General features: G+C 47.6%; 1 protein-coding gene across 3 annotated transcripts in view; it reads right to left on the reverse strand.

The window, feature by feature from the left end:
- Positions 1–16,150, reverse strand: part of MGMT (O-6-methylguanine-DNA methyltransferase) — a 777,690-nt gene that overhangs the window by 760,735 nt on the left and 805 nt on the right. The window contains exon 2 of one of the 3 annotated variants that reach the window (XM_063962213.1): positions 15,491–15,548. The exons of 1 other annotated variant lie outside the window; for it this stretch is intronic. Coding sequence is in view for 1 of the 2 variants with exons in the window: in XM_063962211.1 (XP_063818281.1) it covers positions 6,430–6,564 (135 nt within the window). In the remaining variant the exon portion in view is untranslated. Of the gene's footprint in view, positions 1–6,429; positions 6,580–15,490; positions 15,549–16,150 lie in introns of those variants that run through there. One more of the 3 variants, XM_063962211.1, reaches the window with a different exon arrangement.

Genomic DNA, 16,150 nt, shown 5'->3' on the forward strand with positions numbered 1-16,150 from the left:
CAGCCACCGACATGTTGACACACACACACCGGCTTATGGAAGTAAAACTGTCAGAGGGACACAGAGGATTATTCAGCACACAAACCAGCGCCAAAAACACACAGTCTGGGAAATAATAATAATAATAATAAATATATATATATATATATATATATATATATATATGACAGACTAGTAGCGCTTTATATTAACAACAAGCACCCATATTGCTGCCCCCCTCCCTGTTTTGCACCCTGAACATGTCAGCAGCACCGAGCAGTGTGCTGGTGAGGTGAGGAAGAAGCCCCGCCGCCGTAATGGCGCGCTTCTGTCCCGCTCATAAATAATTAATTCCGCTGGTGGGGTAAGGACAGTGCCCAGGCACGAATGTCCACTTTTGCCAGCCCTTTTGTGAGGAATTCTATGCTGCCCAGGGCGCCCCCCCCCCTCCCCCCTCCCCCTGCAGTGTTGTGTGTGTGGGAGCATGGCGCGCAGCATCCGTTTGCTGCACGGTACCTCAGAAATGCCGTCACTGAAGAAGTCTTCTTTTCTTCTGCTACTCACCTGTCTTCTGACTTCTGGCTCTATAAGGGGGTGACAACAGGCTGTGGGAGCGAGCATCCGAGCGTACCCAGCGATCAAACCCTCGGGAGCTAATGGTGTCCTGTAGCCAGAAGCAGAGCCCTTGAACTCACTGGAAGTGGGTCATACTTCTCTCCACTAAGTCCCACGAAGCAGGGAGACTGTTGCCAGCAGCCTCCCTGAACATAAAAAACCTAACAAAAAGTATTTTTAGAGAAACTCAGTAGAGCTCCCTGTAGTGCGTCCAGTCTCACTGGGCACAATTCTAAAACTGGAGTCTGGAGGAGGGGCATAGAGGGAGGAGCCAGTTCACACCCTTTGAAAGTCTTAAAGTGCCCATGTCTCCTGCGGATCCTGTCTATACCCCATGGTTCTTAATGTGACCCCAGCATCTTCTAGGACGTATGAGCAATTTAGATTTGGAAAATTAAGCTTTAAGTCAAATACTAATTTAAACTCAGTCTCAGAAAAATACTCATCTGGGACCCAGCATTAACTCTGTACCAAATACAGAGTGGCAGTTTTATTATTATTGTCCTTAGGCATGTAAGCATCGCCCCCACGGAAGGGAGTTATGCGTATCGTAGCTGGTTCCCCAACGTAGGCTGTCGTGGTGGTGTTGCGTGCCCATAAGTTTCCACCGGACACGCCCCAGGTGGAAGATGCGGTAGGGTGCGTGGTTGTGTTGCACGCTACAAGGTTGGCCCGAACACCCCACAAGTGGAAGACGGTGTAGGGGGCATAGTTAAGCGAGCATGCCCCAGGTGTAGGGGGCATGGCTGCGTGCCTATGAGGTTGGGCCGAACACGCCCCAGGTGGTATAATGTCACATAAGCCTTGCGCATCACTTCCCTTTCCTTGCCCTGCGATTGGTTGCATTTGGTTATGATGAAATAAAGCTGTGACCAATTTTATTTGCCAAAATTCTGTATTCTTGTCTCAGTTATTGGTTGGATAACATGGCGTGCCGCTTTAGATGGGGTGGTATACAATTGTTTTGCTGCCCATTGTTTTATCGCACTGATCATGTCCAATTGAATAGCCCCCATAAAGCAGCTAAACCCGTCTAAACTATTTCACGCAAAAAGGAAAATACTGCGTGGGCGCCCAGAAGACAGACTTTTAGTTGAGACTCGCACCTTAGAATAATAATTGAATTGCTCCGTCAGGTGCCCATTGGTTACAGCCATGCTTTAATAACTGAATTCCCCCCATCCAAAGCACAAGTGTAAAAGTGTTCATGTAATCTCACAAAATTCCCCCCATATCCTCCTACACGACATATAAGTGCCACTGGCAGAAAATAAAACAACTTTAGTCAGCAAAACACCTGTGTTCCTGACAGCGCATGGGGTGCCTGAGTGCATGGTATGACCTCGGACACAGAGAAATGCACACTCAGCACTCTCACAATAATACAGAATTGGTGCTGTATCTACAGTGCATTCGACAGCTCTACGCACACCACTTCCAGTCAAATAAACGCCCATTTGTATTACTTTGTCTGACAAACAAACTGGCCTCGTAAGAGTGATCTAGTGAAAGCATCTATAAAACGAGAATAAAAAGGCAGAATGGAGCTATTTAGTAGGGAATTGTGCAGGACGCAGCAACTTTGAATGTTTAACCACTTCAATAAAATTTAAAAAAAAATCTTCTGTGAAGTGTTTTAAAGCACATGGTCCTTTTCATCTGTCTGTATTAAGCCTCCAACATACTGTCATTATCAAATCAGTCAACATGATGGATGGTGCAAGTTCGCCTACATACATAAATAAACACTTTGGCCCTCATTCCGAGTTGTTCGCTCTGTAAATTTCTTCGCTTCGCAGCGTTTTTCTGCTTAGTACGCATGCGCAATGTTCGCAATGCGACTGCGCCAAGTAATTTTGCTATGAAGATAGGATTTTTACTCACGGCTTTTTCTTCGCTCCGGCGATCGTAGTGTGATTGACAGGAAATGGGTGTTACTGGGCGGAAACACGGCCGTTTTATGGGCGTGTGGATGAAAACGCTACCGTTTCCGGAAAAAACGCAGGAGTGGCCGGAGAAACGGGGGAGTGTCTGGGCGAACGCTGGGTGTGTTTGTGACGTCAAACCAGGAACGACAAGCACTGAACTGATCGCAGATGCCGAGTAAGTGTGGAGCTACTCAGAAACTGCTAAGTAGTTTGTAATCGCAATATTGCGAATACATCGTTCGCAATTTTAAGAAGCTAAGATACACTCCCAGTAGGCGGCGGCTTAGCGTGTGCAACTCTGCTAAAATCGCCTTGCGAGCGATCAACTCGGAATGAGGGCCTTTATACGTATATTAGATATGTACTGTAACTGCGATGCCAAATACAGATGGGAAGATGAAGAAAACTGGGACACAGGCACATCTTTCTAGAGGATTCCGTGCCTTTAGTTTGTAAGAAGTGTGGACACAAAGAAATTGATGCATAGCTTGCTGCCTCACAGAACTGAGGTCTTGAGTTCAATTCCCACCAAGGCCCTAACTGTGTGGAGTTTGTACATTCACACCATGTTTGCATGGGTTTCCTAATGGATTCTGGTTTTCTAGCACAATCCAAAATTATGCAGGTAAATTAATTGGCTTGAGAAACATAGGCCTGCATCAGACTGTCAATGATTGACAGTCTGATGCCCTACTTGGGGACGATGGAGAAGGTGGCAACGGGCTCTGTTTGGAAAAATGGAGGCACGTTGCCGCCATTTAGGGAGTGGGAAGAGGTCAGGAAACTCCGCTGTAGGATAGAGATTTCCTGGCCTCTACGATGAGCGGCTTGTGCGGAACCATGGGTGGGTGGGTTCTTTGATTTAATGCTGCCGCTCAGATCTCTACTACAGCAGGAGGCATCTGTTTGTAACAGACTCCTCCTGCTGAAATACCATACAGCATTAGCAAGGAAGCAGCAGTGACCGCGCCTCCTCCGGCAGCACCTGAATGAGGAGGGGTTAGGCTGCAGGAAAGGAGTGTTAGGGTTAGGCACTACTGGGGGGAGGGGGGGGAATAGGGTTAGGCTGAGGGCAGGGGGGGGGGGGTTTATGGCACCACCGGTGGGAGGACAGGGCCAGGCACTAAGGGGGGAGGTTAGAGTTAGGCTGCATAAAGAGAGGGTTAGAGGTAGGGGAGTGGGGGGAAAAGTCTTACCTCCCCCCTGTCGGGATTTACACTATCAGGATGTCGGCATTTGTATTCTGACCGCTGGCATCCTGTCAGCTGGGATATCATACTGAAACCCTTCATAAATATTGCTTACTGCATTTATAATTAGGGTTATCACAAGTGCCATTTTCTCTATTTTTCCATATATTATCCTAGATAAAATGGAGAAGAAACTGGGGTTCTATTCTCACAGAGAGCTGCGGTTACATTGCCGGCAGTCGGGATCCCGGCGGTCAGGATACCGATACCCTGACCGCTAACAATGGCAACAGCCGGCTAACGGGCTATTCCCACTCGTGGGTGTCCATAACACCCGTAGAGCAGTAATAGAGCCTCTGAGCCCACAGCGCGGCGAGCCTGCAAGGGGACTTGTTGCGCTCGCCACCTTGCCGGTATACCGCCGGTATTTCATACCCAACACCTCACAGTACCATACAGCAGTTATATGACGGTCACCTACAGTTATAGAGGTCATGTCAATCCCAGCATCCTCTCCTCTCACAATAAAATAACTTATCAATCACTGCTCCAAACAAACGAAAGTTGTATTATTACCCCTTGCTGGGTCACAGGTGCCTTCATTAAAGTAATACCCCTTTTTTATTATGTGATGCGGGTCGCAGCCAGGAGCCTGACACGGGTGCTACTCGGCTGCGACCTGCATCAGTGCCCCCTTTCCCACTGCACTCACCAACCGACGCTGGTGACGCAGCAGGGGCGGCGCTGGGAGATCACATGATCTCCCAGCGCCACCCTTCCATACACTGACAACGGGAGCCGTGTCGCATTGACACGGCTTCCGTTTACACTGCACAGCTTACCGGATTGAACTCGTGTTCAACCCGGTAATCTACCCGGGTAGGATTCCCGGATCACTTGATCTGGGTTTTTGCAGACGGAGCCGTTTCCACTAGCAAAAACACGGGTAAGACGGGCTGTTACGTGCTACAGCGCCCATAATGATCTATGTCTAATCCTTGTAAACACTCCTCATTAACTTATAAAGCATGGGAAATACATCTAGCGGTAACTGCATACAGTTGTAGAATCGGTATGCGGTTAACATACCGCCCGTTGGCATCCCAACTGTCTCAATACCAACGCCACATACCGATCCCGCAGAATCAAATAAACTATACAGATATCAATATTATTAATATTATAGTGTTCACGCTAGGCTGTTTTAGCAGGGCACCATGCCCTCCCGATTTTTAAAGAGCAAAATGCGCCCGGCCCCTTTAGTGGCGCCCTGGTAAAACAGCCTGCCTGCTGCCGCACCACGTGAATAGATTATCTTGGGGCAAGCACTCCGTAAGTGTTGGGCACACCCCTGTTTGTGTCGCAAAAGAAGCCGCACTGCCCCCAGTGTTGACGCCGACAGGGCTGCGCTCCATTTTTGAGCTCACGAGCATGCTGCCCCCACACCCCTGCCCAAATCCTAGAGGGAACACTATATTTAATGTAAAAAATTGTATTTCAGGGAGAGGGATGCAGTTAAGATGCCGGCTGTCGGGAGTCAGGGGACCGATGACGTAATCCCGACCGGTACTATAGCGGCCTGGTTGGGTTGGGAGAAAAAAAACCAGAGCAATTATAACCACAAAACTGGTGCACTCAGGATAATCGTGGGATGTCCAATGACAATGTGGGATCTATTGCCCCGGGAAGAGGTTAAGGCAACACATTTTTTAAGTGTCCCCAGGGACTACTAGAAGCTTAAGTGACCATCCCACATCCCATCCACTCCCATGTGGAAAGGGCAGGACGGGGAGCACAATGCCACAAATCGTGGCACCATAGGGAAGAGGTGGGGCCAATATGACACAGCCGCGCCCCTCTTCATACACACAGTTTGGGGCATAATGACATAGAGAAGCCTCATGATGAAACGCTAGCCCCAACCCCCCACTGAGGAGGGGGTTGGTATTACAATAGAGACCTATGGACACAAGGTGGCGGTTTTGCTACAAATGGGACATACTGTATGGTCACTGTGGGGTGCGGATACTATATTATCTATGGTGATAAAGGCGATGTGATAACGCAGGCTTATATTTTGTTGTTGCTTCACCAAAATAGCTAAACAAGATTTTAAATATTCTAAACTTGATTAAACAATAATAAAAAATGTAAAAAAATTATCCGATAATTTTCTCCCAGACTACTCCAATAACAGCCAGATCATTACTTGTTTCATACAGACACAATGAACGCAGGGACCTTACCAATCGCCATCACCATGTGCAGCCATTTGGGTTTCCACCATTTTTAGCTGACACAGAGGTGCAGCAATGATGCAAAGTTACAAACAGGGAGATGTATTAAACCATCCAGAAAGATACGTGAAGTTGCCCATAACAAAAAATCTAGCTATCATTTATTTCTGTCTATGAGTTATAAGCTGAATGGTTGCTATGGGCAACGCCTCCATGTGGTCACTCTCGAAGGTTTGATACACCTCCTCCAAAATGTCTAGGATTATACAGGGCTAAATTCTCCCACACAGAGTGCAAACAGCACCATCCAAGGTTGGGAGGACGATGTCCCATGATTGCAGCAGCCTGAGCCACATGTTGCTGCTCACAACAGACAATTCCCATAATGCACCGAGAGAGAGAGCAATGTACTGTATGGTGCTGTGTACACTGACTGCTCCTCCTCTGTACTGTACAGAGTTCTGCTGCGTCCACACTCACCACTACACTCCACCACGCTGTCTGCAGTCGCACAGTGCAGCTTCCTCTTCCCCTGCTGCCTGGTGTAAGTGCCCTCCTCCTGCAGGTCATGTGCTGTGTGGTGTCAGCAGCCGGGTGCAGGCATTCTTTCCCCATTGTGTCACCCTGATTAGTGATCAGAGAGGGGCATGCCCAGACTGTCTCACAGCAATGTGCTGTTTGGCAGGACTTTACTACAATTATATAACATTTTGCATCCTTATATAACAAGTCTGCACAGCACAGTGCACAATGACAGACACAAGGCAGTATAATGCATGCTCCATCATGTGTAAGTCATACTTGCCTACTTTTGAAAAAGCATTTCAGGGAGATTGTGAAAGTAACAACTAAAAGCGCGGGCGTGTACTGCTACATCTGAGAGGCGTGTCATGAAAATGACTTGCATCCAAATGTAAATGAGCCCCAAGGTTAGTAAGATCTATGCGTTGAAGAAAAGACACTGATATTTTGCAGGATTTGTTTGTGTATTGTGTTTTACAAGACGTTCCATATACTGTAAATGGCCACAAGAAACCTTATTTAAAATTAATGTTGCCATAGGGATCATTGTGCCTTATAACCAATGCAGGGAAGTGGCACTGATGAACCTATGTGTATTTATCTCTGATTTATTTTTTCCCTCAAGAATGTAATAGCTAGATAATGGGGGTAAGGTAAAATCAGGGAGATTGCTGGACTATTCAGGGAGTGAGGGAGATTGCTGATGTTTCAGGGAGTCTCCTGCAGAATGAGGGAGGGTAGGCAGCTATGGTGTAAGAGCCATGCTAGGTACTGAAGTAGAAACAAAACAACAGGTCAGATGCAGTGACTATAAATATAGGAACTATATAGGAATGCACAGAATGAATGACAGTTACCATAAAACAGAAAATAATCTGCACCCTGCTTAGTGTTTTACAGTAACTGCGGGCACTGTACAGTATAAAGAAAGTATTACAATTTGTGTAATTCAAAGTTCATAGGTTCTTAATCTGTTATGCTGGGTACGTGTTTAGCCGACAGATCCACCACAAGGCCAATCGATCTATCGATCTATCGATTGGTTATGTGCATGCACAATTGATCTTGTGCGTACACACTTACCGATCCACCGCCCAATATGTCTGGCTGCGGAGCCATGTGAATATGCCTGCCTACATCAAATTCAATGGCTCCTGTTGCCGACCTATCGCGCGGTTGGCGGGTCGGCCGCACACACAGCCAGATGGTCCGATATATTAGGATGATATGTCAGCATCAGCTGTGCTGCAGGGCTGGTCGGGCGGGCCTGATACGTGTGTGGAGATCACGGGGCGATATTCTATGGCCCCCTGTTATGGCGCTGATCGCGCCCATAAGAGAAGGGTTTAGCCGCGTAAAGCAGCTAAACCCGAATAAAGTCATGGGCGCGATCGCGAAACGTCCCATTTGGGCGTCCAAACGGGTCACTTCTCGTGCATTTTAGCTCACCACCCCAGGGGATGGCGAGCTGAAATGCTGATATCGCGCCCATCGGCAGTAACATTTGAATACTGCCGGCGGGCGCAATGGAAGTGGGAGGGGGGACAGATGATTTGAATCCCGTCCAGTGAGTGTACATACTGTACACACCCGCCAAACTAAGAATATATCGCTGAAAGATCAAACAAACAATATATATCGAAAAGTGTGTACCAGCCATAGTACTGACCCACATTAATGCCATTTTAGGGCTCATTTACTAAGCCTCTTCATAAATGCCGTAATTCCAGGTTTAAGCCAGGGATTTAAAAGGGCATTGCTTTTAATAGCAAACACCCCATGTTTTGCTACTAAAAGCATTGCCCTTTTAAGTTTTGAGCTTAAACATGCTGGTAAGCAGCGGCTTTTAATAAACCCCTTTGCCTTATCATGCAAACCTACTACTGTGTACTGTATCTGGGTTGAAGATAGGCAATAGCTAAATAGACAGTCAATAGGTCAACACCAGAGGTCAATAGGTCAACACCAGAGGTCAATAGGTTAACAAGTTATATGGTTGACATGGACTTAGGTTGACAGTAACGGAAGCTCCTACTTACCTTTTATAGGGGGGCTGCCGCTACCCTCATGCCTGGGAGAAGAGACAACCAGCCCTGGGTCCCAGCACTTGTGCAATGGATCCTACAGGTGCCGGGACCAGCGCATGTGCAGATGCCACAGTGCCATGGGCATTGCCCAGGTGCCCAATTCTATGGGCTGCATATGCCCAGTTCTATGGGCTGCAACATCTGCAGTCCATAGAAGCCGGATTGGACTGCGCAAAGCCAGGGAGTGGCTTCCTACAGGAAGCCAGCTCTCTACCTATCGCAGCCCGGTCTGGCAGTCCTGGAGGGAGGCAACACCTCCCAATGGGATTGCCTTATGCGTCTGTGACTGACAGGTAGGACTTCCAATAGGAAGTCACTGACAGTCACAGTGAAACCAGTGCAATCGCTGTCTGCATCTGGCTTCACTGACACTGAACTAGGTGACGGATATTACCGAGGCAGTCCTGCAGCCCATAGGTACAATCCGCCACTGGTCGACAGAGTCAAAAGATTAATATGCAAATGGTCAACACAAAAAAAGCTCGACACATTGTTTTTTTTATGATTTTTAGGGTTAAGGTCAAAGATAGGGTTAGACAGTTGAGGGAGGGCTAGGCTGCCAGAGGGGACGGTTAGGTTTAGGCATTTGGGAAGGGTTAGGTAAGGCTGTGCAAAGGGACGGTTAGGGTTAGGCACCATGGTGAGGGTTAGGTAAGGATTAAAGTTAAAATAATACCAAAGAAGTGTCAACCTTTTGTGTCGACCCGTTGACCCAGTTGACCTAAGTCAATGTCGACCATCGGGTGTCAAACACTATCTGTCTGGACACTGTCGATCTTTTACCCCACACCCCTGCTTACTACTAATATATAAATGTACTGGTGTTTGTTAATTAAACAGGAGCCACCTGCAATGAAGGAACTCCCCCCATCATTCTAGGGATTCGGTAATCTGCTTCTTGAGTGAGCGGTTGCCCAACCAATAAAGGGTATGGGTCGTTGGGTCAACTCAACTTAGGTCGACAGTCATTAGGTTGACCACTGACGGTCGACATTGGCATTAGGTCGACATGCACTAGGTCGACAGGTGAAAAGGTCAACATGAGTTTTTGGTGTCGTTTTCTTCTTAAAGTGGCGGGGAACCCCAATTAGTGCACCGTGTCCCCTCGCATGGCCCGCAATGCTTCGGGCAAGGTGCCTCGCTCTGCTACTGCTTCGCTCGGCACAGGTTACCGTTCCAATCGTAGTCCACGTGGATCGTCAAGTATGGAAAAATCCAAAAAATTGAAAAAATGTGAAAAACTCATGTCAACCTTTTGACCTGTCGACATAGTACATGTCGACCTACTGACCATGTCGATCTAATGCCTGTCGACCTTCAGTTGTCGACCTAATGACTGTCGACCTAAGCTGTGTCGACCTAATGGCCATATCTCCCAATAAATGGCTCTCGCTGATGGAGTCACCATTCCCTCAGAAAGCAACAACATTGCCCGTCTGTTGTTTAAGGACATGGTGAATGAGGTGGTCATTGCGTACGCAGAAAAACAGGAGGAAAAAAGAAAACCAGAGAGCAGGAGAGGATAAAAAACACCAATATTTTAATTATAACAGAATATGTTGTGTAGAAATATTTGCATGTGCAATAATGTATCGAATTTGAAGGCATGTTAGAAATTGCAAACAATGTTGAAAGAAAAATGTCATGGATATGAAAACGTCTGAGGTGAAAATCCTTGTGGAACTATGAAGCGTTAAAAAGGCATCTGAGCCACATTTTTGTAGCAACTAATGTTTACCAATATGTTCATACATTGGTTGCCATGGTAGCACAATAATTGGAGTTTTTTTTTCATATAAAGTCCCACAGGCTCGGCGCATAATTATAAAATATACTTGAAACAACCCAAATTATCTTTACAATGCACCATTTCCAATACGATCAATGGCTGTGCATCTGCACTTGGCTGTTAGTGACAGGAGGTATTATTGCTTCTGTCTGCATTAACACGCTTATATACTTCAAGTTTCAACCACCAATAATTATTCAATCTAATCACCCTCGCCAAATCCACCGAATAACAAACCGATGCTAATCTTGTCACTAAACTCTATATACAGCTTTGAACAAAGTAAACTAATATATGCCATATCATTTTACTTCTGATATTGATTCCACAGATATACAGAATAAGTCTTTACTAATTATATTTCCAAATGACCTCCTGGGTTAATCATATTCGAAAGGACTGGCTTTGAAATTAAGATATTGCGGCTGCACGGCGGCCTAGCAAAATAATGCAGAATCGAATCATCACACATCGGGCTCCGTATATCGGCATGGAGAAGCCTGATTATACTATAATATATTTTAAATGATAGAATATTTTGTGTAGCTCTTTTAACTTATCAAACAGGGAACCTCATAGAACTGTAACAAGTGTCAGACTGAGATAAGGATGATGTAGATTTTAGACGGGGAATTGGTTGAGTGTAGGGAGTTCAGTGTCAATAACTGCTAGTTAGAAGGGTGTAGTATGGTATGCCGGCAGCCGGGATCCCGACCGTCGGCATACCGACAGCGTGGCGAGTGCAAATGAGCCCCTTGCGGGCTCGCTGCGCTCGCCACGCTGTGGGCACGGTGGCGCGCTGTGCACGCCACGCTATTTATTCTCTCTCCAGGGGGGTCGTGGACCCCCAAGAGGGAGAAAAAGTGTTGGGATGCCGGCTGTCGGGATTCCGGCGCTGGTATACTGTGCGCCAGGATCCCGACAGCCGGCAAACTGAAGACCACCCAGTTAGAAGGTAGGATAGAGGGAATATTATAGTAGTAGTAACGCTGGGCCTACACTGTCCAATTATCGGCCCGATCAGATGATAATGATCTGATCAGGCCAAAACCTGAACGGTGTATTGCTACGACTGAGCAGTAATTATCGGTCTGCTGGGCATCCAATAATTGGCTGGCCCCATCTGGCGGTGTATGGCCAACATTTTCCCTGTGCCTTCACAGAGGAGGAACGGGAAAATGTTTCCTCCCCAGGGTAGAAACGCAGATATCGTGGCTATACACTCAGGGGCGCGGAGAGGAGGTGGGTGGGTAATACTTACCTGGGCTGGGGGAAGAGGTCCGGAACAGCAGTACATCAAGCAAAGAGAAAGGAGACTGCGGTGTGCTGGGCTGCAGAGGGTCCAGGATGGATGCTGCCTCTGAGATGCCGCAGACTCTTTTATCTGACTGCAGGTGTTACAGGAGGGGAAGGTGCGGGGTATAATCACACCTATCACCCTAGCCCCTACCCCCTGGATCTGCCCCCTGGCCATGGTCAACAAATCCCCCCCCCCCTTCTCAGCATGCGGCACAGAGCATACTGTAGTACTTTAAAAAATATGTGGAAAGGGGGCAAGACCAAGCTTATTCAATTTGGTCATCCCCACAGTGTCTGGTCCAATATGCGTGACACACAGCTGTGGCTCTGGGACAGAGTGGCTCCAGGACACGCCTGCGGCTCTAGGACTGTGAGTCACCCCCTAGAGGCAGCTCTCCCTCAATGCCCCATGGAAACCGCCAAGGAGGGGCATGCGGCGCAAGTGACACAGCTGCCTGCGCTCCGTCTCCCCAAATAAAAATATATATCGTTCCACTGCGGTGATGGATCGGTGAGTGGGGTTCCAGGTACTAAGAAACCAATGCGTGCAAGTATCGACTGCAGCACACTCCAAATTCATATAGGGAGCCACACCAACTGCCAGTGAGTCTCGTCTGGTGATGTTTGCCTGTGTTTGGGGAGGCAGTTGGTGCGGCTCCTCTATTTGAGTTTTGGACTGCACTGAAGCCCCACCTCCGGAGCTGCCATTGATTTAGGGGGTCATTCCGAGTTGATCGTAGCTGTGCTAAATTTAGCACAGCTACGATCATCTTCCCTGACATGAGGGGGAAACGCCCAGCACAGGGCTCGTCCGCCCCGCATGTCAGTCCGCCCCCTCCCCCGCACAAATACAAAAGCATTGCACAGCGGCGATGCTTTTGTATTTCTGGAGTAACTCCCGGCCAGCGCAGCTCATGCGGCTGGCCGGTGGTTGTTTGTCGCTGCCGCTGGCCACATCGGCTGCGTGAGACGTCACGCAGCCGCCGCAGCCCGCCCCCCCAATGGTCCGGCTATGCCTGCGTTGGCCGGACCGCTCCCACTAAACATCAGGTTAACGCCGCCGTCCAGCCTCCTCCCGCCATTGCGGTGCTGGCACATGCGCAGTTCCGACCCGATCGCTGTGCTGCGACAAACTGCAGCGAGCGATCGGGTCGGAATGATTGTCATTCATTACAGTTTGTTTACTGACGCCTTACCCACTGCTTGTCTTTGTGAACCCTTTTTTTTTATTCTTGCAATACTGTATATAAAGTTCACCGCTATCTTTTACAAATGCTCTTTTAACAAGTTAGTGTTTTTCCAGCCTTACAAAATAAAATGGGATTAAGAAAGTAATTTGAAATAAACCAGATAGTTTCACATTAGTACTTTGAATACTGAAAAGATAGCAGTAGTCATGTCATTACCCTAAATGTTGTTTTGACGCACCAGTGCAGAAAAGCTGATTCAAGTGAATGTAGGGTGGGAGAGAACTGTGCGGAAGTCTACAGTCAACCTTGCAAACTTATTGTATTGGCCTTATTGTGTATACCAAAGGAGTAGAACTTCTGTAGCAATATTTCAGTCACTAACAACAAGGGTGTACAGTAGCCTAATGGGCCCTACACACTGGCAGATCCGCCGCCGAGCGGCCCGACGACGGATATGGGCGACCCGGCGGCGCGGGGGGGGGGGGGTGACGGGGGGAGTGAAGTTTCTTCACTCCCCCCTGTCACCCGGCTCCGTAGCAGTGCATGCTAATATGGACAATCTCGTCCATATTGGCCTGCATGCATAAGCGACGGGGCTCCAACGATTAACGAATGCGGGGCCGTGCATCGTTAATCGTTGGTGCCTACACACTGCATGATATAAACGAGTTCTCGTTCATTAATGAACGAGAACGTTCATATCGAGCATTTTATCTGCCAGTGTGTAGGGCCCTTAAGTCCCCTTTCCCCCCCGAATCCCATATCCAACTATAACCAGATATCCCCTCTGCAATGTTACTCCTTTGTGGCGTGTTTAAAAGAGGAGGCAATCAATTTGACGTGATATTCAGAATATCACACCTGGGACGCCAGTGAGTTTGAAGCTGTGACTGGGAGCATAAATCTCAAACAAAGTGTGCGGTTATTGCTTGCAGGAACGGGAAAAGTGGCAGACATCAGGGATAACGCTGAAACCAAGGAACATGGACATGGGGAGATAAGATCTGGGATTGTATGATTTCTTCAAGTTGACTTTTGAAGATTCCAAGTGGTAATATACTTAGGGTTATTCCAGAAGGAGCGCGTATCTGCAAAACTGTGAACTTGTATTGTGGACTTTTGGGACTGGAGGTGACCACAGCTGCTGCAGCACCATTGAGTTGGAGCGCGGGATTGAGATTACATTTCTTTCAACTCTGGTACCCTGCATGGGCAGGATGTACTACATGTTTATCTATTCATACACTGGTATATCATACTAATCATGTGTCAGTTGTTCCCATGTGCCTTGGGTTCTTCATAGCGCATCCAACATGGCTTCCTCACCTAGGGCCTAATTCAGACCTGATCGCAGCATCAAATTTGTTAGCTACTGGGCAAAACCATGTGCACTGCGGGGATGGGGGGGGGGGGGGGGGTGCAGATACATTATAACGTGCAGAGAGAGTTAGATTTGGGTGGGTTATATATTGTTTCTGTGCAGGGTAAATACTGGCTGCTTTATTTTTACACTGCAATTTAGATTTCAGTTTGAATACACTTCACCCAAATCTAACTCTCTCTGCACATGTTATATCTGCCCCCCCTGCAGTGCACATGGTTTTGCCCATTAGCTATCAAATTTGCTGCTGCGATCCGGTCTGAATTAGGCCCCTAGTACGCTCGTGGATGGGATGAAAAATACATGGACCTGACAGTTATGTTGGGACCCTACTCCTAGCGTTAGATCGATGCAATCACCCCATATTGTGTTATCTGTTCTAGGCGTAACCTATTCCACCCAGGGTAATCCTACATAGTGCGCCCAAGACGGCTGCCTCGTCTGGTACTTTTTATGGGTGTAATAACCCATGGAATTTATAACCCAAAATATTTTTGATGTCTGTAAAGTGCCTTGAGTCCTATTGGAGAAAGAGCTTTATATAAATAAAATTATTATTATTATTATTATTATTATTATTACACTATCTGTAATATCCTAACACAAACCGCTAAATTTACCCTAGTATTCCAACCCCTAACCTAAACCGCTAAACCAGCACTAATACCCTAAGCCGGACCCCTGAACTAACCCTAATACCCTAACCCTAATACCTTAACCCTGTGGTTTCCAAACTTTTTTTAATCACGGCACCCTAGAATATCAGAATTTTTTTCACGGCACACCTAGTCCAAAAATTTCTTATTGAGAAAGAAATATTACATTAAGTAGATCGCGTTTATATGTCATCCTTAGGGTCAGTTGTGTGGTGAGGGACAAGATTTGCTTCTGTTTGGCCACATATTTTATGACTGGCAGCCACCAGCACTGGTTTTGCCTATTATATTGACCATGAATAATTTTAATTGGTCCTGGACCACCAACCCAGGGCACCCCTGCAAGTGTCCCGAGGCACCCCAGGGAGCCACGGCACACAGTTTGGGGCCATGTTGTTCTTATGTGCTGTCAAATTATATGGGGTATATTTATTAAAGCAACCAATCAGATTCTATCTACTATCTTCTAGAAGCAGCTAAATAAATGTTAAGTAGAATCTGATTGGTTGCTAAGGGCAACATCACCACTTCTAAAAAAAAACCACACTTTAGTAAACATATCCCTCTGTATCTATATTTCTCTCTCTCTCTCTTGGCATCCCATATACCATGCTTACCTTCTTACTCGTGTCTCGTTAGAGAGCTCGTTGATAGGCACACTTGCTTGCGATGTTACTACGGAGAGAGTGAAAGTGAGAGCTCCTGAATCTCATCCTCAGTGCAGAACATAGTTCATGCCAGGACATGTCTCTGCTGTAACTACAGCTCCGGGAATAAGAGGATTTGCTTCTGTTTGGCCACATATTTTATGACTGGCAGCCACCAGCACTGGTTTTGCCTATTATATTGACCATGAATAATTTTAATTGGTCCTGGACCACCAACCCAGGGCACCCCTGCAAGTGTCCCGAGGCACCCCAGGGAGCCACGGCACACAGTTTGGGGCCCAGAGCCGGATTAAGAGGGGGGTCCCGGGGTACTTATCAAAGGGCCCCCCGTCGCCGCCGCAGATCGGAACAGAGATCCGATCTGCGGTATTGCGCTGCGCTCCCAGGAGCCGGCGCCACACGCAGCAGCAGGGCAGCTCAGCGATTGCTGTCCCTGGCGGCTCTGGCTCCCGGCTCCCGGCGGCGGCTCCACTGACTTCACTGCCTGTGTGATGGGACAGCTTTGCGACGGCTCAGCTGTCCAATAACATGAGGAGCAGCAGCCTGCGGCTCAGACATTGGCTGCCGCTGGGCGCGCAGGCTGCCGGGAAGGAGGAGAGAGGACAGCCG

The sequence above is a fragment of the Pseudophryne corroboree genome, chromosome 3 (genome assembly GCF_028390025.1).
Source record: "Pseudophryne corroboree isolate aPseCor3 chromosome 3, aPseCor3.hap2, whole genome shotgun sequence".
NCBI classification, from domain to species: Eukaryota; Metazoa; Chordata; class Amphibia; order Anura; family Myobatrachidae; genus Pseudophryne; species Pseudophryne corroboree.